Source organism: Crocuta crocuta, unplaced genomic scaffold (assembly GCF_008692635.1).
Source record: "Crocuta crocuta isolate KB4526 unplaced genomic scaffold, BGI_CrCroc_1.0 scaffold211, whole genome shotgun sequence".
Classification (NCBI taxonomy): Eukaryota; Metazoa; Chordata; class Mammalia; order Carnivora; family Hyaenidae; genus Crocuta; species Crocuta crocuta.
This window is the reverse complement of record NW_027527939.1, coordinates 2533166-2560080: the sequence shown is the minus strand read 5'-3', so window position 1 is coordinate 2560080 and position 26915 is coordinate 2533166. Positions and strand designations below refer to the sequence as shown.

General features: G+C 35.4%; 1 protein-coding gene across 1 annotated transcript in view; it reads right to left on the bottom strand.

Annotated features, from left to right (window-relative positions):
• SMC2 (structural maintenance of chromosomes 2) overlaps positions 1–25946 on the bottom strand; it is a 57277-nt gene extending 31331 nt beyond the window's left edge. Inside the window, exons 1-15 of the mRNA XM_077752256.1 lie at positions 25816–25946; positions 24548–24776; positions 23491–23640; positions 21453–21575; positions 20389–20427; positions 17568–17678; positions 17339–17383; positions 16003–16236; positions 15647–15796; positions 12831–13064; positions 11127–11286; positions 7696–7813; positions 6858–6996; positions 6370–6489; positions 4417–4621 (exon numbers count right to left, since the gene is read on the bottom strand). Of these exons, the coding sequence (XP_077608382.1) occupies positions 4417–4621; positions 6370–6489; positions 6858–6996; positions 7696–7813; positions 11127–11286; positions 12831–13064; positions 15647–15796; positions 16003–16236; positions 17339–17383; positions 17568–17678; positions 20389–20427; positions 21453–21575; positions 23491–23640; positions 24548–24715 (1996 nt within the window). The 5' untranslated portion in view covers positions 24716–24776; positions 25816–25946. The remainder of the gene's footprint in view (positions 1–4416; positions 4622–6369; positions 6490–6857; positions 6997–7695; positions 7814–11126; positions 11287–12830; positions 13065–15646; positions 15797–16002; positions 16237–17338; positions 17384–17567; positions 17679–20388; positions 20428–21452; positions 21576–23490; positions 23641–24547; positions 24777–25815) is intronic.
• Between the last annotated feature and the right edge of the window lie 969 nt (positions 25947–26915).

The following is a 26915-nucleotide window of genomic DNA, read 5'->3' as shown; positions in this document are numbered from 1 at the left end:
ACACATGGAAACAGGTAGAGACTTAGACAAAAAGAGAAGACATAGGAATTTATCCTAAATGAAAGAACATGACAAGGCCACAGCCAGAGATCCAAGCAAAACAAATACAAGTAACATGACTGATAGAAAATTTAAGGTAATAATCATAAAGATATTGCACTTGATATGAACAGACACTTCTCCAAAGAGGATATCCAGGTGGCCAACAGACACATAAAACGATTCAGCATCCCTCATCATCAGGAAAATACAAATCAAAACCACATGAGATACCACCTCATGCCGGTCAGAGTGGCTAAAATGAGCAAATCAGAGGACTCTAGATGCTGGCGAGGATGTGGAGAAACAGGCACCCTCCTACACTGTTGGTGGGAATGTAAACTGGTGCAGCCTCTCTGGAAAACAGTGTGGAGGTTCCTCAAAAAATTAACAATAAAACTCCCCTAGGGCCCAGCAAAAGCACTACTAGGAATTTACCCAAGGGATATAGGAGTGCTGATTCATAGGGGTNGGGGAGAGGGGAAGGGGGGTGATGGGCATGGAGAAGGGCACTTGTGGGGATGAGCACTGGGTATTACATGGATACCAACTTGACAATAAACTATTAAAAAACATAAACAAAACAATGAAATTCATTAAAAAAATAAATGCCTTAGTGTGGAAAAAAAAAAGATATTGCACTTGAGAAAAAAGCGCAAGACATCAGTGAGACCCTTAACACAGATATAAAAGGAAACCAATCAGAGATGAAGAGTACAATAAATGAGATTACAAACACCCATGATGTAAGGAAGAGGTAAAGAAACAAATTAGTGACCTAGAAGACAGAGGGACAGAAAATAATAAAACTGAACAGAAGGGAGATAAAAGAATTATGCAAAAAGTGAATACACTTAGGGAACTCAGTGACTCTATCAAATGTAATAACATCTGTGTGGCAGGGATCCCAAAAGAATAAGACAGAGAAAAGGGGGCAGAAATTTTGAAGAAATAATACCTGAAAACCACAAATCTGGGAAGGAAACATATCCATTTCCAAGAGACATGGAGAACCCCCAACAAACTCCACAAAAGCAGATCCACACAAAGATATGTTGTAATTAAGAAGATGCCAAAATGTAGTGATAAACAATTTTAAAAAGGAGTAAGACAAAAAAAATGACAGTAACATACAAGGGAAACTCCATAAGGCTATCAGCAGCTTTCTTAGCAAAAACTTTGCAGGTCAAAAGGCAGTGGCATAACACACTCAAAGTGTTAAATGGAAAAAACAGACAGCCAAGAATAGTCTATGAAATAAGGCTATTATTCAGAATAGAAGAAATGCTTTCCCAGAGAAACAAAAATCAAAGGACTTCATGACCACTAAATCAGACCTGCAGGAAACTGCAAGAAAAGACTAAAAGTGACCATATGGAAGTGGTAAACACAAAAGTAACAAAAATAAATATTTCTGTAGAAAATCAGTCAAGGAATTCACAAAATAAAAAGATGTAAAATATGACACCAAATACCTAAAAGATGGGGAGGACAGCAGTAAAGATTGGGTTCAAACTTAAGCAAATCACATCATCACATGCAAAAGATGTTATACACAAACCTAATAGTATCCACATAGAAAAGCAATAGACATGCAAAGCATAAAGAAAAAGGATTACAAATATATCACTAAAGAAAACCAGCACACCATGAAAGACAAAGAAGAGAAAGCATGAGAGAAAAATTTAAGACATAAGATGACAATGAGTACATACCTATCAATATTCACCTTGCATGTAAATGGGCTAAATGCTCCAATCAAAGGACATAGGGTGACAGAATGCAAAAAAAAAAAAAAAAAAAGACACCCACCACCTATATGCTGCCTACAGGAGACACATTTCAGACCTAAAGACCTCTGAAGGTTGAAAGGTGACAGAATGGAGAAACATTTATCATGTAAATGGATGTCAAAAGAAAGCCTAAGTAGACATACCAGACAAAAAAGATTTTAAAACAAAGACTGTAACAAGAGACAAAGGACACTATATAATAAGAAAAGCAGCTATCCAACAAGACCTAACAACTGTAAATATTTATGCACTCAACATGAGAATACCCAAATATATAAAATGGTTAATAACAACATAAAGGAATTAATCAATAGTCATATGATAATAGTAGGGGGCTTGAACACCCCACTAAAATCAATGGAAAGATCAAACAGAAAATCCACAAGTAACCAGTGGCTTTGAATGACATACATACTGGATCCGATGGATTTAACAAATATATTTAGAACATTCCATCCTAAATAGCAGAATACACATTCATTTCAGGTACACATGGAAAATTTTCCAGAATAAATCACATACTAGGCCACAAAAGAAGTCCCAACAAATTGAGAAGACTGAAGTCATATCATGCATCTTTTCTGACCACAACACTATGTTACTAGAAATCAATCACAAAAAAAGTTTAGAAAGAACAATAAATACATGGAAGGTTAAAACATGCTACTAAATAATGAATGGGTGAGCCAAGGAATCAAAGAATTCCAAAAATACATGGAAACAAATGAAAATGAAAACACAANGAAAAAAAAAAAAAAAAAAAAAACAAACAAAAAAAACCCCCAAACTAGAAGGGAGAAAATAAATATTAGAGCAGAAATAAACAAACTCAAAAGTGGACTAAAGACAGAGCTGTGAGACCTGAAACTATAAAAACCCAGGAAGAGAATACAGGCAGTGATGTCACTGACATAAGTCACAGCAACATTTTTCTACATATGTCTCCTGAGGCAAAGGAAATAAAAGTAAAAATAAATATTTGGGACTATATGAAAATAAAAAACTTCCGCACAATGAAGAAAATAATCAGCAAAACTGAAAGACAATCTACAGAATAGAAGATATTTGTACCTGACATATCTGATAAAGCATTGGTATCCAAAATATATAAAGAACTGACAAAATGTGACACCCAAAAAACCAAAGAAATGCAACTAAAAAATTAGCGGAAGACATGAAGAGACATTTCTCCAAAGAAATATAGATGGCCAAAAGACACATGAAAAGATGCTCATCAAAATCACTCATCATCAGGGAAATGCAAATCAAAACTAAAATGAGGTATCACCTCTCATCTGTCAGAATGGCTAAAATGAAAACACAGGAGACAAGTGTGTCAGAAGATGTGGACAAATAGGAACTCTCTTGCACTGTTGGTGGGAATGTACACTGGTGTAGTCACTGTGGAAAACAGTATAGAGGTTCCTCCAAACGTTAAAAATGGAACTACCCTATGATCCACCAATTGCACTACGGGTGCGATTTTGGTATTTACCAAACATATACAAAAACACTAACTCAAAGTGATACATGCACCCCTATGTTTATTGCAGCTTTATTTATAATACCAAATTATGTAACCAGCCCATGTGTTCATCAACTGTTGAATGGATAAAGAGGTGGTATGTGTGTATATAATGATATGTTATTCAATCATAAAATAGAAGGAAATCTTGCCATTTTCAAGGACATAGATGGCACGAGAAAGTATAATGCTAAGTGAAATAAGTCTGAGAAAGAAAAATACCATATGATTTCACTCATATGTTCAATTTAAGGAACAAAGGAAAAAAAGAGAGATAAGCCAAGAAACAGACTTGTAACTACAGAGAACTGATGGCTACCAGATGGAAGGTTGGTAAGGTTATGGGTCAAATAGGTGACAGGGATTATTAAGGAGTGTACTTATTGGAATGAGCACTGGGTGATGGAGGAGTATGCTTAATAACTGTTTTCTACTTCTACTTCTTATAATCTTCCCTATCTCACAGATAAGCTATTGAAACGTTAAGTGAATTAATGGCATGGTTCCTGGCATATCATAAGCTCTCAATAAACATACAGAGGAAACCATAGTAGTATTTCAACATTAGCTCTGAAATCCAACTGAGTTAAAATACTAGCTCTAACGCTATCTACCACTGAGTGAATTACTAAATTTTCCTAATTCCCTTAAAAAATGGGAAAAAATTCCTACTTTATAGAATAGCTATAAGGAATGAGAAAAAAAAAGCAAATATGTATATAAGGGTGCCTGGGTGGCTCAGTCAGTTGAGTGTCTGACTTCGGCTCAGGTCATGTTATCGTGGTTTGTGAGTTCAAGCTCCACATTGGGCTCTTTGTGGACAGCTTGGAGCCCGGAGTCTGGAGCTGCCTGCTTTAGATTCTGTGTCTCCCTCTTTCTCTCTGCCCTTCCCCCACTCATGCTCTGTGTGTCTGTCTGTCTCTCTCTCAAAAATGAATAAATGTTAAAAAAAAATAAAAAAAAAAAGACCAAACTGTAGAGCACCTGTCATAACATGAATTCAATTAATATTAGCTATTTTTATTCTTTGCAAAAAAACAAAACGCATAAACAACATACCTCCACTCAATGTCCCATGAGGATCAAATACATCACCTCCTAGAGTAACAGTTCTAGTCATTATCCTTTTATCAAAGGCCACTTTTTTTGCATTATCCATATTATTACAAACAAATGTTGTTCCAAAGACAAATTCCATTGCTTTCTGAAGTTCTGGTTTGTATTCAACAAGGGAAAGAGCTATATGAACATTGTTAGGGCCAACCTGTGAAAAAGCAACAGATATATCACAGTACATACCACTCCTTTCTTTTCGGATATTATTTTATAAAACAGAAGTGCTATACTAGAAATTTAAATAATACTTACCTAGCACTATTAAGGCGCTAATTATTTAGAAGGTTCAAACTCCTTTTGAACTTTCTAAAAGCTATGGGGAATTTAAGAGTTTTAGAAAAACTTTCAAGTTTAAACACTAAAAGTTCTATAGCTACATAAAATATTCAGCTAAAGCATCAGGCATTATGAAAGTGTCTATTAAGCAGGAGCCAGTACCAAGTTTCTAAATTCAAAATGGACTATGTGGATACATTCTCTTAAATTAAAGTACAGCAGTTGCTGGATCAACAAAATAAAATGTTTTGTTTCAACTATTAGTAATTTGGCTGTTCTATAGTGAATACTTTTTCATTCAAATTAAACACGCTAGGGCACATAAACAAACAAACCAACAAAAACACATGCTATGGCAGCCACCTACCAATCACTGAAGTAAAAACACAACTAACAACTGTAAGAGTCCAAAAAAATTTTTTTAATTCCTCAGTGTTTTTTGTTTTTTGTTTTTTTGATCCAACTACCTTTTCTCAACCTTTGTTTATAATGTCTTCTTCTGCTCATCTTTTTAAAATAGCTAAGCATCCTTTAAGGAGCTTAGTATTAGCAAAAGAAATCAAAATGAAGGCAGCTCTGTTTAACAAATGTTCAGCACTGTCCTCCGACACAGCAGCTACCGTTACAAAGTCTAAGAGATGTGGATATAAGTATTTTTGCCATTACCTGAAATCAAAATTTACTACTTACACTGGGACTAGTCCGAAAGCTGAAGTAACTTCCAAAACCTTCCAGACCCATTGGTGATTTTTCAAAGTAAACAAAGTACTAACTAGAATACCACCTTTTAATTACTCTGCACTCATTTTCTTTCTCCTAATAATATACATATCAGTACAACTGTATTTACAAATAATTTTCATTGAAGGCTTCTCAGTATCAACAAGAACACGGAGTACCCATTTAGTATCTTAACTACAAATGCATTTCTAGGTTTCCTAATTGCCATTTCAACTGATGCTCAATAAAAACAATGGTATCACTTCTGAACATTAGGATTGGCTTCATGTTATTACTACAATCACACAACCATTACAGCCTTTTAATGTACTCCTCTTGGGGGGGGGGGGGTGTATTTATTTAATAGCAATACCACTTTAGGTCCACCTTAGCAGCTGACTAGGTATCCCAGTTCCTGCCTTTCTATGCCCAGAGGTTGGAAGGCAATCTAGAAATACTTTAATAGAAGCATCTCTGCAAGACTGATATATACCTTCCAAAATAGTTGCACTGTGGACAGTTTTAACTGTGCCTGACATGAAAAAACTAAAAATTTTGGTATTTATAAGCTCTGTAAATCTAACATCTCAGAGATCAGAAATTTAATGTTATCATGTGATAATTTAATGATAGTCATGTGACCTCACTTAAGGTTTAAAGACATTTTAACTTTACAACTCTGAAATATCAAAGGAAGTTTGTCTTCCACCATTTCTATTCTCTTTCCATCTAATTTCACATAAGCCAACTCTTATTTTTTTTTGTAGCTTAACTGTTTAAAGCATGGTAACAATACAATTTCGTGGTTCTACATATGATTATGTCCCCCAAGTTAATGTCTTCTAACTAAATAAACCAAGTAAGATATAGGGGATAAAACATATAAATAAAAAGACTTACAAGATTCTGTGCGACCCTCAGAGTTTCTGGAGCAATACATCTGGCTGAAATCTTATTCAGTGGAATTATAGTGTATCGACGCTTCAATTCCCCCTTTTCTAGTAGCTTTTTTCCAGTAACCTAAAAAACATTGTGCATTTGAAATAAAGATATAAAATATTAATGACAGAAAATATTCAGATGGAAAGAGTACAAGTTTAGGAATCCACAATTAAACGTTTAGTGCCTACCATCCTGAACAATCAAAAGTCTAAGATTGATAATATGCATTCTGGGTTCCTGAATAAGCATGTGACTTCTTTGGGAACAGTTAATCAAATACAATATAATCAATAATATAATAAAAGTCATTATCTGAATAACTGTGCTTGTAAAGATAAGCAACCTTAGGAACAGCTTAAAACATCAAGAAAGTACTCCATCTAGCAGCTCATGATTTTTCCAGCTAAAGAGCAATTGTAAATTTTTTAAAATTATAATTAATTTACCTCTGTGTCTACTACAACATTGTAGAGCCGTTCCCCAGCCACTAATTCTAAAGCTGTGGTTGCAGAAGTATCTTTCACACTAATCAGAGAAGCTACAAGTCCTTTCACACAATTTCTATTCCAGTTCTTCTCTGGATCCCTAAAATTGAAGAGATGACAAATAATTAATCTAAAACAATAAAACAGATAAAGTGATATTTTCCTAGTCAAGAGCTCTTTCTGACAACACAGTAAATTGAAAGAGATGCATATACAGTTTTAAGAAAAACAAAAAATTTTAAATGTTTCAGATGACTGGTCAGCTACTGCTTTAAGTCAATCAAAAAAATCTTTCAGTACACATTATTTTCAATGTAACAAAAATAATGTTGATGTCCTATTCATTATAATGCACATATTAATCTAAGTATTACATTAAAAAAAACCCATGCAGTAAAACAAATTGTAAAATGTTAATGCAGATATTTACAGAAATTTTGGACTGAGATTAAATTTCCCTCATTTTGGTCTTGAGAATTCCTCCTGCCAACATTTGAAACGTTTCAATAAACATTTAAGAAAAAATACCAATTAAGGAAAAGCAGCTTACAATATTTTTCATACAAAAATCTTAATGTTAACAAAATTTTCAGGCTGCCTTCCAGCTTAATGAAAATATATCTTGGTTAACATTTCAATAAATGTTTAGGGGAAAATATACAAATTAAGGAAAAGCAGCTTACGATATTTTTCATACAAGAAACTTGATGTAAATGAAATGTCCAGAGTGTCTTCCCAGCTTAAATAAAAATATATCTTGGCTATTACTACACTAAAATTTAAGGTTTAAATCTCTTACCTGTAGGCAAAGTGAATATTGGGAAATCTGGCTAAAAGAGCTTCATATGTTTCTTTCAGTCTACTGATATCACGAGATAACTGCCTGCGCTTTTCCAGAAGTCCTTCCTCTTTGTTTTCTGAATAGTAAATCACAAGTAAATTGTAATGAAAATTTAAAAATACAAATATTCTGTTTTAAAGAAACTATCAGTAACCTCTATTTCCAAAGCATTCCTAGAATTCAACAATACATTAAAAAAAAAATCATTCAACACAATCAGGTGGGGATTTATTCCTGAGTTGCAAAGGACATTAAATATTCACACATCAGTGAACTTAATACATCACATCAACAAGATAAAGGATAAAAACCATGTAATCATTTCAATAGATGCAGAAAAAGCATTTCACAAAGTGTAACATCCATTCCTGATAAAAGCCCTCATCAAAGTAGGTTTAAAGGGTATATATCTCAACATAAAAAGGCCCTATATGAATAACCCACAGCTATCATATTCAGTGGGGAAAAACAGAGCTTCTCCTCTGAGATCAAGAACTAGACAAGGATGCCCACTCTCACCACTTTTATGAACCATAGTACTGGAAGTCCTAGTCACAGCAATCAGGCAACAAAAATAAAGGGATCCATACTGGTAAGAAAGAAGTAAAATTTGCAGATGACATGATACTATATATAGAAAATCCTAAAGACTCCACCAAAAATCTATTAGAACAGATCAAAGAATTCACTAAGGTTGCAGGATACAAAAATCCATCAATACACAGAAATCTGTTGCATTTCCATATACTAATAATGAAGCAGCAGAAAGAAAAATTTACAGCTGTACCACAATAAAATACCTAGAAATAAATTTAACCAAGGTAATGAAACTCCTGTACTCTTATAACTATACAACACTGATTAAAGAAACTGAAGACAAATGGAAAGATATTCCATGTGTATAGACTACAAGAATAAATGACATTAAAATCTCCATACTACCCCAAAGCAATCTACAGTTTTATTGTAATACCTATCAAAATATCAACAGAATTACAGGAAACAATCCTAAAAATGGTATTGAACCACAAAAGACCCTGAATAGTGAAAGCAATCTTGAAAGAGAAGAACAAAACTGGGAATATCACAATCCCAAAAATTTCAACACATACTACAAAGGCATAGGAATCAAAACAGTATGTACAGGCACTAAAACAGACACACAGAGCAACAGAAGAGAGAGCCCAGAAAGACCCATAATTATATGGTCAATTTATCTTCAATAAAGGAGCAATGCATATGCAATGTATAAGACAGTTTCTTCAAAGAACGGTGTAGAGAAAACTGGACAGCTATATGAAAAGAATGAAACAGGATGCTTTCTTACACCATACACAAAAAAAAATTCAAAATAGATTAAGTACCTAAATGTGAGACCTGAAACCATAAAAGTTATAGAACAGAGCACAGACAGTAATTTCTCTGACATAGGCAACAGCAACATTTTTCTAGATAAATCTCCTGAGGTATGGGAAATAAGTAAAAAACAACAACAACAACTTGGGAGTACATCAAAATAAAAAGCTTCTGTGCAGCAAAGGAAACAAATGATAAAACTGAAAGACAATCTATGGAAAGGGAGAAGATATCTGCTAATGACACAGCCAGTACAGGGTTAGTATCCAAAATATACAAAGAACTTATATAACTCAACACCAAAAAAAACAAATAATCCACTTAAAAATGGGCAGAAGACATCAACAGACATATCTCTAATTAGGACATACAGATGTCCAATAAACACATGAAAAGATGCTCAATATCACTTATCACCAGGGAAATGCATATCAAAATCACAATGAGTTACCACCTCTTATCTGAAAATGACTAAAATCAAAACCAGAAGAAACAAATATTGACAAGGATATGTAGAAAAAGAAACCTCCATGCATGGTTTACGAGCATGCAAAGTGGTGCTGCCACTGTGGAAGAGTATGGAGGTTCCTCAAAAAATTACCAGTAGAATTACCATGTAATACAGAAGAAAGATAATAATAAAACCCAGTAATTCCACTACTGGGTTTTTACCTAAAGAAAATGAAAACACTAATTTGAAAAAAACATAAACATCCTGCATTTATTGCAGCATTATTTGCAATAGCCAAATTTGGGAAGTAGCCCACGTCTATCAAAAGATGAATGGATAAAGATGTGTTATACATATACAACGGAATATTAGTCATAAAAAAGAATGAATTCTTGTCATTTGCTATGTGGATGGATTTAGAGATTACAATGCTAAGTAAAATAAATCAGTCAGGAAAAGAAAATTACCATATGATTTTACTCACATGTATAACTCAAGGAACAAAGTAAGAGAGACAACCAAAAATCAGACCTTAACTATAGTGAACAAACTGACGAGGTGGGTAGATGGGTGAAATGAAATAGGTGATAGGGATAAAGAGTACACTTATCATGATGAGCACCGAGTAATGAATAGAACTGTTGAATCTGTGTTTTATACCTGAAACTAATATAGCACTGTAAAAAAATAAATAAGAAAAATAAAAAAATCAAAGACCTGTTTTATAACTTAGTTGACCCTTGAACAACTGGGTAGTTTGGCAGGAGATCAGGGGCACTGACACCCCGTTCCTACACAGTTCCAAAGTCACGTTTAACTGTTTTTATAAAGTAGGCTCCACAAGGAGCGCCTGGGTGGCTCAGTAGGTTAAGTGTCAGACTTCGGTTCAGGTCATGATCTCACGGTTCGTGGATTCGAGCCCAGTGTCGGGCTCTGTGCTAACAGCCAGCTCAGAGCCTGGAGCCTGTTTGGGATTCTGTATCTTCCTCTCTCTCTGACCCACCCCTGCTCACGCTGTCTCTCTCTCTCTCTCTCAGAAATAAATAAAACCTTAAAAAAAAATTAAAAAATAATCTCCACACTCACCATGGAGCTTGAACTCAGGACTCTGAAACCAAGAGCTGTATGCTCTACCAGTTGAGCCAGCCAAGCGCCCCTAAATCTATGTTTAACTTTTGATCCCCAAACTCAACTACCAATAGCCTAATGTTGACAAGAAGCCTTACTGGTACCATGAACATTAGCATGTATATTGTATGTTACATGTATCATATATTGTATTTTTACAATTAAGTAAGCTAAAAAAAGAAAATGTTAAGAAAATCATAAGGAAAATACATTTACAGTACTCAATGTATTTATCAAAAAACAAAAAAAAACGAAAAAGCCTCAAGTAAGTGGGCCTATGCAAGTTCAAATGTTGTTGTTCAGGGATCAACTGTATTTATGAATATTTCTTATACTAACACCCATTAATAGGGTAAGAAAAAAAACAAAACTCCCACTTGCTATTTCCTTTATTTGTTCTTTATCAACAATCACTACCTCCTAATGGTTTAATATCATGTGTTTCAATGCAAACCTTCATAATTTAGCTTTTTCATTTCAGCTTCAAGTTTTTCTTTAAGTTTCTTCACAGCTTCTAAAGCTTCTTGATCCTTCCTATAGCCACCATCCATCTTCTTAACTTCAGCTTGTTTAGTCTTTAATTCTTGTTGGGCATGTTTCAACTTCATCTGAGCCTGTTATTGAAAATTTAATAGACTATGTGAGGCAGATAGTGCTAGTGATTAAATGATCACAGATGCAGATTGGCTTAAGAAACTTCAGCCTGGAAAATGTTAACTGTTTGGTCACTTGCATTAATATCTCAAGAGATCAATCATTTCCCAGTATTTTCTGCTCATAAAACTACTCAGAGTATAAAACGAATATATGCTTAACATAAATCATTAAATAATTTAAGTCCATATTTTTAATACTTACAAAAGATGACATCAATGAGTCCAAAAATTATATGAAAGAGTAATTGTCATTAGCTTGTTAAATTAAAAACACAACAGAAAGCTAGTAATAGATCTCTAGTTCTCTCCTTTCCACTTGGGTATGCATATTTGTACTTGGATACCCTTTGTGAGTGTTGTTCAATTAACAGTGGAGAAACTGTATTGAACATTAAGCAACTTATGCAGGAAAGGGAACCTAAGCTGACAAGAGAAGTTTCAATGCTAGGAGTCTGACATGCAAATGCTAGTTTATATAAATGAGTACTGTTCCTTGAAAGCATGAACCTTGAGATGTGGCTGGATGTCTCTTCTCCCCAAAAACTGAATTATTGGTGGCTTTTTCCTAATAAGTAACAGAAAAACTTTGAGGATTTGAAAGTTTTTCTGCTATTGATTTCTCACAAATTTTTTGTGACCTTCATTGTTGAGTGGAAAAGTTGCATATATGTAACAGAAAATGCTGAGCAGGACTGATACAAACACACACACGAACATGTGTATGTATGTCAAGATAAGCCCTCTGTTAAAAAAAAAAAATGTGTGTGTATATAAATGTTTTTCTGTCATCAAAACTCTTACATTCACAGGACTTTAAAAGATCACAACTGGGGCGCATGGGTGACTCAGTTGGTTAAGCATCGGACTTCAGGTCAGGCCCCGTGTCGGGCTCTGTGCTGACTGCCAGCTCAGAGCCTGGAGCCTGTTTCAGATTCTGTCTCTCTCTCTCAGAAATAAATAAAACATTTTAAAAAAATTTAAAAGATGCACAACTCTCTAAACAAATTAGAAAGCCTTTACTGACAAGCCTCAAAGGTTATGAAATCAGTAGACTAGAAGTGGTAAGTGGGAGGCAGAGATACTTCCAAGGATAAAAGGTAAGAACCAAGTGTGGTGGCCATAGAAATGGAGAGGATGTTTGTTTTCCTGTTAAAGCTTACAACTTCGACTTAATGTTGTCAACAGAGAGAGCCAGGAAAAGAAGAAATCAACCTCAAATATTCCATATAATACTACAAATAGAATAAAGCAGCATTTATTGCATTTACAATTTCAACTAACCTATACGGGTATTTAATATTTTACAGCATCTTAAACTATCATCAATATTTAGCAGTTAGCATGTTTGAATTTCACTGTGTTGAGTGCTACTGAGTAGCAGAGTAACAAATTTCTTGACATTGGCAATTGTTACAAAACATTGAAAACAATCAGATCACAGCATAATGTGAAGCAGCTTTTGAAAAAAATGCAATCACACAGTGTTTAATGTCTATATTTACCTGTTTGGCTTCTGTCTGAGCTTTACTTATGTCGTTTTTACAGGCCATCATTTGACCAGCAAGAGTTGCTTCTGCTCCATCTTCATTACTAGACAGTCCAGCGGAAACAGCGTTGAAGTGCTGCTGTGCTGCAGCCAAAGCTTCAGCATCTTTATTACTTGCTTCTTGAAGGGCGTTCAGCCCATCTGTTATCTTTTTAACCTCTTTCTCCTTTGCTGCTAAAGTTTTAGAATCCTTTAGGAGAGTTTCAGATTGAAAAGTATTATGTTTTAGGAAATACATCCATTTTTTCTAATCTACCCTTGTGTCATCAAATTTCATAGCAATTTGAACTGGGCATGGTTAAAAGGAAAATAATTTAACCATCCCAACTTTAAATACTTAATGCTCATTTTGAAATCCACCCTCTCTGTTTTTAGGATAAATGTATTCTTTTACTATTGGAAATACGTCCATTCTGTGTGTGATGGTCTAATCTAGAAATTAGCTAAAATAGCATAAACAAACTATTTGAAGCAACTAAAAATCACTTTCTAAAGCTCTAAAATTGAATAACCATCCTACTCCAAGCCTCAAAGTAGAGATTGTAGGATAAAGAGCATGTACATGAAAACATATTTATAAACTATTAAAACTATAAAGTTTAAATATTAAATACTTGTGGAAACAGCATTATTAATACTTAACACCTTTTAAGTTACATACACTAACACCATAAACATGAACAGACCAGTGCTGGAAAAAAACACAACAAAAAATCCAGCTATATTATTTACATGAAAGTGACCAGAAATTTTGGCCCATATGTTTAATTCATGACTCATTAGATATTTACTAGAAGTTTAGCATGTACCAGGTATTGTTTTAGACATTAAAGACACAGTTTCCTCAGAGACCATACATATATTTTAAAGAAGCAGACATACTAAAAAAATAAATAAAGCAAGGTAACGTGACAGAAACTGATGGGAACTATTTTAAGAACAATGAAGGGAGGCCTTTTCGTAATGACATTTTGAGCAAAAAAAACCTAAGTGAAATAAAAGGAGTGATCACGCTAATACTATGGGGACACACACTAGGCAAGCTCTGTGAAATATGCTTGGGTGTTTGAGGAACTGTGGTGGAACGCAGTGAGCAAGTGGAAAGGACCAGGGTCTTGTAGGCCACGGTAAAGACTAAATTTAATTACACATGTGACTTTGAAACCATTAATGAATTTTAAGCACAAGAGTGATGTGATCCAATTTATATTTTAGATTCTGTAAAGAACAGATTGTACAGTGGCAAGAGTAAAAGCAGGGCAACTAATAAGGACGCCACTACAGCATCCCTCACAGGAGGGGATGGCCTGCAGGTTAGCAGTGATGGACATGATGAAAAGTGGCTGTATTCAGGAAGTACATTTAAAGTAAAGAGAATTTACTGATTGATTAGATACAGAGTTTGAGAAAAAAGGGGGAATGCAGGAGGACTCTAGGATTTCTGGACTGAACAATTAAGTTAACAGTGATGCCATTTTCTAACACGGGAAAATTCAGTAACTCAAGGCGGTTTAGATAAGAGTTTTATTTTGGATATGTTAAGTTTTAGACATTTTGTTAGTCATCTATGTAAAAATGTCAATTAAATCACTGGACAAATAAATTTAGAATTCAGTAAAGGAGTCAAGGTTAATTATAGATCTGAAAGGCATCAACATACAAATAATATTTTAGGGCTACAGGGCTGGCGGAGATTAGCTAAGAAAGGAGTATATATAAAAGAAGTCTGCCCTAGCCTCGGGGCATGCCAACATGTTATTTTGATTTGTATTTCCAGACTGGCTTCAATATTCCTATATTCAACTACCTAATCAACAGGTCTACTTAGATGTCTCAAAGGCACCTCAAGCCTATTATGTTCACACTGTACTTCTTCCTATTCTCTGCTAAGCTAATGGTAATGATATTCCCAATGGTCAAAGACAAAAATCTGAAGCATCCTTCAATCCCTTCTTTCAACAACTAATACAACAACCAACCTGCCAGGTCTATCTTGTTGGACCTACCTTTATAATACTCATAAAATTCCGAAACTTCTCTCAATACACCCACTTAAACTGCATTTATCCAAGGGCTATCATCCAGACTGGTACCTACTTCTTGGATTCCCTCCCTATTCTTCCCTTTATCTTCAGGTTACTCTCTAAACATCAAAAAAAGTACTATATAAAATATAAAAAATGTTCCTCTGCTCAGCCAACTCCAGTGTCTTCCCATGTCACTCAGAATAAAGGTCAGTGTCCTTCACATGTCTTCTAAAATCACATGTGATCCTACACCTTTTATCTTTCTGCATTCCTACTCCTTAGTGCCAAAGAGCCACACTGATTGATCTCCCTGTATTTCCAATACCTTTGGCACCCGGGGCAACTGCTGCTCAGCCTTGGTACATCTTCTCCCACAGCCAATTTATTTACATAGTTCTCTGACCTCCTTCAAGTCTTATTAATGAAATATCACCCTCTCTCAATGAGACCTTCAATGGTTATCCAATTTAAAATCCCACGCTGTACCCATCTCCCTTATATTCCTAAAACTGTCCCCTGCTTTTTCTCCAAATCTGTTATCACTATATAACACACTATAGATTTCCCTTATTTTATCATTCTCATTAGAATGAAGACCCAAAAGGCTTCTTGTCCATCTGTCATTTTGTCCACTGCTATATCCCCAGCCCTAACAACCAAACTTGTTCCACAGCACACACTCAATAAATATTAATAAAATGGATAAATGTACCCTAGTGAAATTAAATCGAGCTTATTTACTTACCTCAACCATATTTTTTTCTAGCTCTTTCCGTTTGTTCTCTTCACTTGCCAGATTTTTCTTCTTGAGATCAAAGGCACTTTGAGATTTAGTATTAACTCGCTGAGCTTCTGCAAGAGCATCTTCTAAAGATCGTAGTATACCTCCAATTTCCTATAATCAAATGCACCCAATCCAATCAGCATACTTATAATTTGTTCATGTCATCATTTTCCTGTAGGACTTCTGTAAGATTTACTTTTTATAAGCTATGTTATCACATGTTAAGATTAACAAATCATTACAGAAGACAATGTCAGTAAATTTTAGTTACTGCAAATTTTTTCACAATATATGATCTATTCTTACATATGTCTCACCTTATCTTTTCTTCTTTCCAACTCTTCTATTTCATGACTAAGTGCTTTTATTTTTTTATCATTCTCAGACAATTTTTCTTGAAGCTTTACAACTTTATCTTGCATTTCTTTTAACTCCTCAGCTGAGCGTTCTTTTGTATCTTCAGCCAGCAAAAACTGATAAGCAATATATAAACGACTCAAATGTTCTATTTCCCTCATTACTTTTTGGTACTCCAAGTAGGAAGACCTTTCCTGGAAGAGAAATCACCAATAAAGCATAACTCAAACTTCATATTTTCAAACAAACTTATAAAGACTCAAACTACAACAACATGTATAAAACTTCCCATCACATAATAGATTTTGTCTTAGATTACTGATTATGGATTATAGAATCTTTAACATTAGACTTCTGGCTTTTCAGATAGCATCATACCATCTCCAGTGAATCCTATGTGGTTGTTTCCTCTAATATATAAGCAGGCAGTTGGGATTAACAAAGAAATGTAGACATAAGGTGCATTAGACTGGGAGTAGTACACAGTCTACAAAGTACACAACCACCAATGATACATTATTACATGTATTTTGAAGTACTAGTTACCAAGATGCCTACCCAACATTCAATCATGTAACTATTTATAAACATTTGCCCACACATTACTAAACTTGATTCTGATAAGGACCTGCTAGGCCAGACAGGGTAATAACTAAAATCCCTAACCACAACTTTTCAGATTTTCCAATAACATCCACATTACTATATGGATTCAGAAAACAACTGAGAAGTATCAAGTTTTAATCAGCACTTAATGAAATTCTAAATGTGTAACTTTAAAACCAATGTGCTGTAAATGCATTTTTTCACTGAAATATTGTCAGAGGCTAAAATGATAGGAAAACCTGGACATTTGTTTCAGTACCTTTCACTTACCAATGGTCTTGACAGCAGTAATTGCAGTGGTAGCCCCTATTATTCTAGAAATTATTCACTCTACCAAAAGGATTACTAGGAGGGCCATATCCTCAAGATATATTGTTCTGCTCAATTCTACCTCTCCAGGAAAATCCAGACTTCTCTTCACAAAGTAATATAATCTGGGAGATCATTTTCTGAGATTATGAAGAGCAATCTCCAAAATCATTATGATTAGCAGATATGAAGAACATGTCCTCTATAAGCAGAAGTATGATTAACAAGTACCAACTCTAACTCCTTATCTCATCCCATAGAAAAATTCCTGAGAAGTGGTGTACATTTCATCTCTATGTGCATGATCTTGAATACACTGAAAAACTGTCACCAAGTTTCAGAGACATTCTAGCTGGCTGTCCTTACATACACAGTATGTACCTCTTTTAATTTTTGAATAGTTGGAGTAATCTCTTCTTCAAGTATCTGGAAAACAAAGGAAAATCAAATTTTTCAGTATGTAAAGTACTATTAAAAATTTTGAAAGGAAAAGTAGCATGGAAGTTTAAGGAAAACTGGGCCAGGGGAAATTTCCTCTTTATAAAAGCAGAGAAACTCTAGATGCAAAATTGCTCTCTTCTCTAAAAACAGCTTATATAAATTTAATTACCGTCTTAATTTCTTTCAGCTTAGCCTCTTTTTTTTCTATAGTTTTCTGGGCAGCTATTTTTTTATATTCATACATCCTGGTTCCAGCTGCTTCTTCTATCATGGATAAAATCTGGAAAGACAATTATATTAATGTTTCAAGAATACAAGATAAAGAATCTCACTGGAGTTTACATTATGTATATCATTTAAGGTCTTAACCTGAATAAGTATTTTTACCAAAATAATGGCCCAACTGGACCAGAGACATTAAGTACATAAAAAAATGTATATATTACCCACAGCCCTAACATTCAAGAAACATTTCTGGCCTTTACTCCAATTCTAAAATTGAACTTCATGCTACACTGAGGCAGAGTAAATAAATCTCTTTCAAAATTGAAGCCAGCGGCATCTGGCTGGCTCAGCAGGTAGAGTGTGCAACTCTTGATCCTGGGGTTGTTGACTTTGGGCCCCACATTGGGTATGTATATTACTTAAAAATAAAAATTCAAAAATAAAAAAAATTTAAGTCAATAATTCCGCTCTCCTCTTTCCCTTCAAACATAAGTCTAAAAAAAGTAAAACCTGCCAACATTCAGTTTTCATTTTAAAAGTTTCTACTTAAAATTTTTCCAAGAGACCTCAGCCATTTTGTGCCAACAGGATGAAGCATGACATAACATGTGCATCCCAACTGTGACACCTGCTTTAAGAGCTTGGGCAAGTAACAATTATCTCTGTGCTGCAGTTTCTTCATCCATAGGGTATGGATAGTATCTCACAACACTGTTGAGAATCACACAAAATAATTCATGTGAAAAACACTCTGAAAAAGGCAAGTACTTATCAATTACAATTTTCTAAAGAAAACAATTTTACCAGCACTCCTTTTTCAGAAGCTTCTACACACCATCAATCCTTATCTCAAGAGGATTATTTCTCTCAAAACTATTCTGATTTCTATGTATTCGGCAGGTTTAAAGTTAGAAGTTTCCCTTAAGACTTTGTCTAAAGAAAATATGCATGACCTTCGTTCAAATCAGACTGCTATTATCAATTGTCAGTTTTCTCCTTAGTTCTTCTCAATAGAAAATAGTAACTACAGAGCCTTTGTTCTTGTAGAAAACATTCATTCTTTCATACCCCCTTTCATACAAGGGGGCTCCAAGAAACAAACTTAGTCTTAATACCTTAAGCAATCCACTAAATGCAAGAATTAATTTCTCTCAAATCTTTTTCTGCAGGGTTTAAGTCTGACATGGAACACTGGCTGAGAAAGGCTGCTTTATACAGTCAAAATTTCTTTTAATACAGGACAACAAAACTCTTAGAAGAAAACACAGGAGATTAAGCTCCTTGACATTGGTCATGGTGAGGATTTTTTTTCTGGATTTGACACCAAAAGCAAAGGCCACGAAGGTAAAAATAAACAAGTGGGATTATATCAAGCAGAAAACCTTCTGGATAGCAAAGGAAAGCATAAACAAAATGAAAAGGCAACCTAGGGAATAGAAGAAAGCAGTTGTAAATCATGAATCTGCTAAGGGGTTAATATCCAAATACATAAAAAACTTACATATATAACTCAATCGGAAAAAAAAAATTAAAAAACAGGCAGAGGATGTGAACATTTTTTTCACAAAAGATATACAGATGAAAGGTACTCAACGTCACTAATCATCTGGGAAATGCAAATTAAAAACCATGAGATACTACCTCTGTTAGAATGGCTATTATCACAAAGACAAGAAATAACAAGTGTTGGAGATAATGTGGAGAAAAGGGAAACCTTGTACACTGTTGGTAAGAATGTAAACTGGTGCAGCCATTATGGAAAACTATGAAGGTTCCTTAAAAAATTAAAAATAGAACTATCATATGACCTAGCAATTACATTTCTGGGTTATTTATCCAAAGAAAACAAAGGCACTAACTTGAAAAGAAATCTGCATCCCCATGCTCCCTGCAGCATTACAATACCAAGACATGGAAACAACCTAAGCGTCGGGATGAACGGATAAAGAAAATGTTGTACGTATACACAATGGACTACTATTCAGCTACTAAAAAAATGTAATCTTGCCATTTGTAATGTGGATGGAACTGGAGGGTTTTATGCTAAGTGAAATAAGTCAGAAAGAGGAAGAGAAATACTGTATAGTCTTACTTGTATGGAGAAGCTTAAAAAAAAAAAAAATCAAGCTCATAGAGAACATATTAGGGTTTTCCAGAAATGGGGGTTAATGGGTGGGCAAAATGGGTATAGGTGATCAAAGATACAACCTTCCAGTTGTAAAGTCCTGGGGATATAATGTACAGGATGGTGACTACAGTTAATAATACTGTACTGTATATTTGAAAGTTGTTAAGAGAGTAAACCTTAAAAGTTGTAAGAAAAAAGTTGACGCTATGTGGTGATGAATGTTTATTAGACTTATAAGGATCATTTTGCAATGTCTATATATACTGAATCACTATTTTGCACACCTGAAACAAATAGGTCACTTATACCTCCATTAAAAAAATGTTAAAAACGTCTGCTCGACAATGTCCTGCCTGTGCTTTTTCTTGTACATTTCCATTTAATCCTCAGAAAATACCTGAGGTAAGGATTCTTGACTCTAATTTATGGATGAGGAAACTAAAGCTCAGAAGGTTATGTCATATAGCTTTAAAAAGGTAGGGTGCCGAATAATAACAAAACAAAAAAAACTTTTTACAAGTCACTTTTAATGTTCTTAAGAATTTTAAGAATGGAAGAAACTGTTTAAAAATTGATTAAGAAGATTAAAACAGTATCTACAATTATTACTTTTATTGTCTATAAATAGTATCTTTACCTCTGGAGGTTTCATGTTCAATACTTTTGTAATTCGGCCCTGAAAAATAAAATGGCAGTTACTATAATAATAACAAATTAGAGTCACCTAAAGGCATACATATTCACCTGCAATGAAGTTGTTACATCCTAACACAATCTTTCGCGGACTTTTTCTCTTACCTACATGAAAAGATGCCTCTTCTAGAATTGTGCTATTCACATTTTTATTTATCAGTAATATGCGGTTATTAAATAATACAAAGTCAACTCAGACCATATTTCTGAAATAATTTAATGATATAGAAGTCTCCAATCTCCAGTAAGTATATAAATACATACACATATACAATTTAGCATAATTGTTGGACATTGCCTGATTTTTTATTTTTTACTTGCTGAGCTCCAAGATAATTTCTAGAAATAGACTGCATACTTCTGGGCCTCATATAGAATAGTAAAATGTTTTATTTCAATGCCAAAATATACCAAAAAAAAACCCAGAAACAAAATCCCACTACCCAACTCTCAGAGCATCACATTACTTAGGCTTTAGATCCGTTTGAAGTAAATTTCCAGCTCTGAGGCTGTGATATACTGAAAATGTTATTTTGGTCCCATCAGGATCCTGCCTTTGACCTTGCAGTGACATTCTAAGAGGATAGGTGGATGGTTCAAATAAGGTAAAGTAAGGACAAGATAATATTAGCACTTAATTTTCATTTGAGGTCTCTATATAAGAAAATTACTTAAAATTTTATATTTGAAACAATAAAATGCTAGAGTCCAACACTTTAAAAAGAATATATTATGACAACATCTTTTTAAAAATTTTATTGTGACCATGTATTCTTCTTATAATAACAAAATAAATCAAGGAAAATTATTTCTAGACATTCTTCAAACTTCAAATGTATACATTAGAACGCATCAGTACATATAACTAAATCAACCTCCTAACAGGTGCCCAAACAGCAGTGTAATGGAATATAAAAAATGGAAAACCCAAAAGAAGCAATTCCTCTATTATAGTAACTTAAAAAATAAACAATGTCAAAGCTTATATGAAGGCCACAAACAAAATACCTGCATGATGAGAAAGTGAGGGTTGTTAACGTTAAGGCCAACAGAACAGAAGAGATCTTGTACTCTGGTATTGTTTGCATTTACTCCATTGATTAAATATTTATTTCTACCACCAATAACCACCTAAAACGGAAATATTTTAAAAGATATAAATGAATATATATGTCTTGAAGTAAGATGATACATTTCCAAATATATTTCACTTGTTTGTTCTGTCTGACTAATGATAAATAAAATCAGTCCTGAATAAATAATGGAAGCAGTATGACATGGTCAAAAAGAACAGAGTCAGGACAATTGGTTTCTAATCCAAGGACATTACACGCACAAGCCTAACCTCTCAGGCACTGGACTAGAGCTCTAAGGTCTTTTGACTTTGTTTCCTAGTATGTATAAAACATATTCTATCCCTAATCACTCTTTGGAATTTTCTCACCCTCAGAGGTTAACCCCCCCTTCCTCTACTTTTTAACTTCCAAAGAACAGAAGTCACATAGTTTGATAGCAGTGTGATAGTTTGATCCTTGACAAGATTCTAAAAGTAGTCAAAAAAGACATGACTTGTGAATACTTGAGAGAAAAAGAGAGATTATGGAGCTTCAAAGAACAACTTATACCAACCAGACACTAGCAGGGTCACACTCTACTAAAGCACTTACATTGTCACTTATTGGATATAATCATCTCACTCATCCTATTTTGAGGTTCTTCTTCTATCTGTATTTCCCAGGGCCTTCAAGATTGCCAGCATACACCAAACACTTAATAAAATACTAAGTAAGTGTTAATTCATTTCTTTTCTTGACAGAAGTATTAAGCTGATAAATCATATACTACATTTGGAACAATAAACCTAGGATACACATAAGTATTTTAACAAAGTCCTTCTAACCAAATTTTGGTGAAAATACAGGCATATGGGCTATATGAGGACTGGAATTTTAGGTAGATTAGTAACAGACTTACTAAAAATTCCTAAAAGGTGGTATTTGATGGATGCTTAAGGACACAGAACAGGATTTTGTCTCAAACTAGTCAATGCCTTATTTTTTTTTAACTAGAGGTTTTTATTAAAATAGAAAAGGGAATCTATAAGTTACATAATGCTAAGATGGAAAGTCAACAGGACTTAACAGAATTTTAAAAAATAAAACTGACAAAGTAGAAACACTGTATGACTATAGTAAGAAAAACGGACCATGTATGTTCCCTGCTTCGGTTTCAAAACCCTGCTTACACACAGAAATGGCAGTAACACAGCTAATAACACACATCTATAAAATCAGAATGATTTTAAGTTAAGTGGATATGAATTCATAATGTATTATGAACCCTCCGAAGACATACTGGGGTAAATTGGAGAGTACGTAAAATGAAAGAAGTGACAATTCAGCTTAATCCTGTCCTTAGGAGACCAGATCTGGTACGTGCAATTTTTGGTACCATGCATTAAAAATAATTTTAAAAAAGGCATAAAAAACTGGAGCAAATTTGTATTCGGTGTGATCAGACAAGTGAAAGAAATAGAAACAATTATCAACTGAAAGACCTAGAGAGATTTAGCTTAAATATTAAATATTTAAACACCTAAATATTAAAATATGGAAAACATTAGATTTGTTTTTTGATGCTCCCAATGAATCAGATTTAATGTGTAAAATCTGATGACAGTACTTCAGCTCATTTTACAGGAGTAACTTTCTAACTAGACGTGTCCAGTGACAGAATAGGTTACCTCAGAAGATCCCAAGATCCCAAGTCCTATAGGTATTCCAGTACAGAGAAGATTCAAGTATGGTTCAAGATTTAAAGCAGTTAGTGCTCATCCTGACTGACGGCTTTTTAGATACCTTTCAACCTTCTTGGTAAATGGTGGAATTTGCATGATCAAATTTTTCACATAAAAAAGATATTTTTAAGAAATCTAGTCAGTTTTTGATCAATTTTGCTCATCAACTTTCTTCAGCAAAGGCTTATTGCCAAAAAAAAAAAAAGTATCAGAAGTTCTTAGACATACAAATATTTAGTTGTCACTCACCTGCCTTGTTACTGTAATTTCATCATGAACCTCAAATCCTAAAGGACTTTGCTTTTTGTCAGAATTATCAAATGTGATTGACACGGAGGCTTTGGTAATACCAGCCTGCCCATTTTTGTAAACTAAATCTTGTAAATTAGAAGCCCGAACCTAAAACAAAAGAAAAGTTTGTCAATTACAAAACCCCATGTTGCATAAAATGGCACTATAAATGGATTTCTTGCTGTTAGAAAACCACTGATGTATTCACTAAGTAGCCAGCCAGGCAAGGATTGCAAGGAAAATGGGAAACCACCTAAACCGAGTGCCTTTCCCCACAAAACTGTTCCAACCCTGCCATGAATTGTTTTCTATTCGTTTCTTAGCTAGGGTTCATTTGAAAGATTTAGGAAGACAGCACCTAAGGATTTCAATACTCATCCAATCCCATAAAATCCTGAAGAGGCATTATAATGCACGGTGAGTAGGTAGGAATATAGCCTCTGGAATAAGACTGCCAAATGCCTGAGTTTGAGGGTTGCCCCAAACATCTTAAGGGGATGAACCTTAGGCAACACTAAATTTCTATTTTCTCATCTAAAAAATAGAGAAATAATATCTACCTCTAAAGGACTGCAGTGAAGTATATTCACTGTACTTAAACTCTGTATGAAAACATACTGAATAATTCTGTATGGTTATTTCAGAACTTGATACATAACAGTCCTAAAGTACTTGTAAGCTGTTTGATATTATAAGACAAGTTATTTGATTCTTACAAAAAACTTTACTGAGCCCCCTCCTAATGGTGAATGCAGCCAAGGCTTTTAAAAGTGCCCTAGATAATGTCAACTATATTTCATTTAAAAGTGTCCTGGATTATAAAAAACTCAACTTTAGTCTAATTTTAAACAAAGAATGGTAGGTTAAGTCCAATAAAAACCCAATAGAAGAAAAAAAAGATAATTCACATAAACATAAAATGCAAATGAAGAGAACACTGACAATAGTCTCCAAGTTCAATGAGGAGTCTCTTGAGGCTCCTCAACTTATAGTTCACATATATCAGCAAGTTTACCTGAGACAGGTTGGAAATGCCCAGCAAAAAGCAGATGGAGTCCAGTATGTTGGATTTCCCACTACCATTTAAACCAGTGATAGCATTGAAGAGGGGGTCAAAACCATTGACTTCAGTCCTCTGAGCATAGGACTTAAATCCCTCAAGAATGATTGACTTAACATGCATCTTCACTACTGACTTGGACAGGTAAACTTCCGCTAGGAATCAAACAGGCCACAAAGCAGTTCTGTACAAAACAGAAATACAATACGTGGAACAGAAATCTGAAATCATAATGTCTGCAGAAAGACTAAAACATAAAAATGACTTAATAGCTTAAGAGAAATTTAAAAAAGCCACTTGCTGAGCTCTTTCCTCTGATGTAAAGACACTTTTTCCAACTTAATTAGAAGTTAATTAACCATTATTTCAACCTGGAAGTCAATGACTTAATTTTCCAGGCTTACTTTCCATCTTTACCATACTCTTAACTGAAACTGATTATTTCATATCTCACTCTCTTGCCCATAATGTCCTTCTCCCTGATACTGACATGACTCACTCTCCTTTACTACACTCAGACTTTGCTTAAATGTTACCTATATAAAAACGCACCTGTCCCCAACCTCTCACTCTGCTTTTTCCTTGATTGTACTTAAAGATGAGACTAAACAGGGGCGCCTGGGTGGTTTGGTCGGTTAAGCACCCTGATCTCAGGTTCGTGGGTTCCAGCCACGCATGGGGCTCTGTGTTGACAGCTCACAGCCTGGAGCCTGCTTCGGATTCTCTCTCTCTCTCTCTCTCTCTCTCACTCTGCCCCTCCCCAGCTCGCACTGTTTCTCTCAAAAACAAACATTTAAAATTTTTTTAAAAAAGTATGACGCTACACAGTACTTATGTATTCGTCTATCCAAACTACCATAATGAAGTTCCTGTAAAATCTTCGCCTACATCTACGCTGTACACCCTAATAGTGTATGACTCGAGAGCGCGGGGAAACCGGGGTGTCAGTCAATATTTACTAAATAGATGAATCCCACATATCTTCAAGCTTCTGTTTTCACTCAGCCTCTTCCCTTGCCCCAGCAGGCCTTTCTAAAACTTGTTTGCAGCACTCCAAGGCTGGAGAGGAAGGAGCGATTCTGCCAGGAACTCTTTAGGGCTAATTTCAGTCTGAGGGCCAGTCTCACACTAACCTCTCCCTCCGCGCACACAAATAAAACCTTACCCTCCTCTTTCGCCAGGAATGCCAGACAAGGCCTAACCGGCCCCGCTCACCCACCTACCTCACCGCTGCGCCAGGCCCTCCTGGCTTAAGATTCCCCAGAAGCTACTCCTGGTCACAAAAACGAAAAGCAGATCCACCTTTGCCCGGCCTCGGGCGCTACCACGCGAATTCCAACATAGTGGCCAAAACACTCTCACCGCGATCTACACCCTGGCCGGAAATATTTATACCTTTGAATTTCGGCGCGAGCAAAGGACCCCACCTCCCCTGCCTATTTCATTGGCTGGTGCCTACGAGATGCCTGACTTAGAGGTTCCATTTTTCCCTCCCATCAGACACTCAAAGTGACAGGGGGATAGGAAAGAGCGCCACGACAGTAGCAACTGCAGGGATGCAAGAGCTGGGGCCTGAGGACTAAAGGAGAAAGTGGCATATGATGAGCTCGGCGTCCGGCACTCCTCGGGCAGCCCCATACCGCAGCCTCGGGGCCTCGCGCTTCGTCGGCCCCGCCCCACATCAGGTCCCATCTGGCCTTCGGCGGTCGTGGAGGCTCCGCCCCGTCCAGAGTCTCGCGGGTTTTGGGGGACTGCCTGGTGTGGACTGCAGCATTCTCACAGCCCTGGAGCCCAGGAGGCGGGAATGCTTCTTACCGGTGTTAGGAATGTATTTCAGAAGTCTCAGAATTTGCCCGATTTGTCTCGGATTTATCAAAAATGGAAGCTGTGCTTTGTCGGTGCTAGAAGGCGCGGAACTTCGGGGCACTGTGGGGCGCGTTCTGGCTCCGCCCCTCGCTGCTCCGATCCCTGGCGGGCTTTTTCAGCTCAAATTTTGCGTGTGGGAGGGACGTTAGGACTCGCTCGTTAGGACTCGAGAGCTGTGCTCATCCCGGAAGAGAAACTGTGTGGGGCCTGCAGTAGGTGGTGGGCAAAGAGGTGTTCCCTGCACTAAGTGAAAGCAATGGCAGAACTAACATTTTACAGAATTTCTTTGGAAACAGCACAGTAATATTTATGGAGCTTTGTGTGCCAGGCTGGGTTCAAAGGGCTTTCAAATTCTGTAGTGACTGAAATCCGTCATATTGTTCTCATTTTACAGGTGAGCGAACACAAGTCAAGCAACTTAGTCCAAGTAATAAGTGGAGAAGCTGGGATTTGTTTC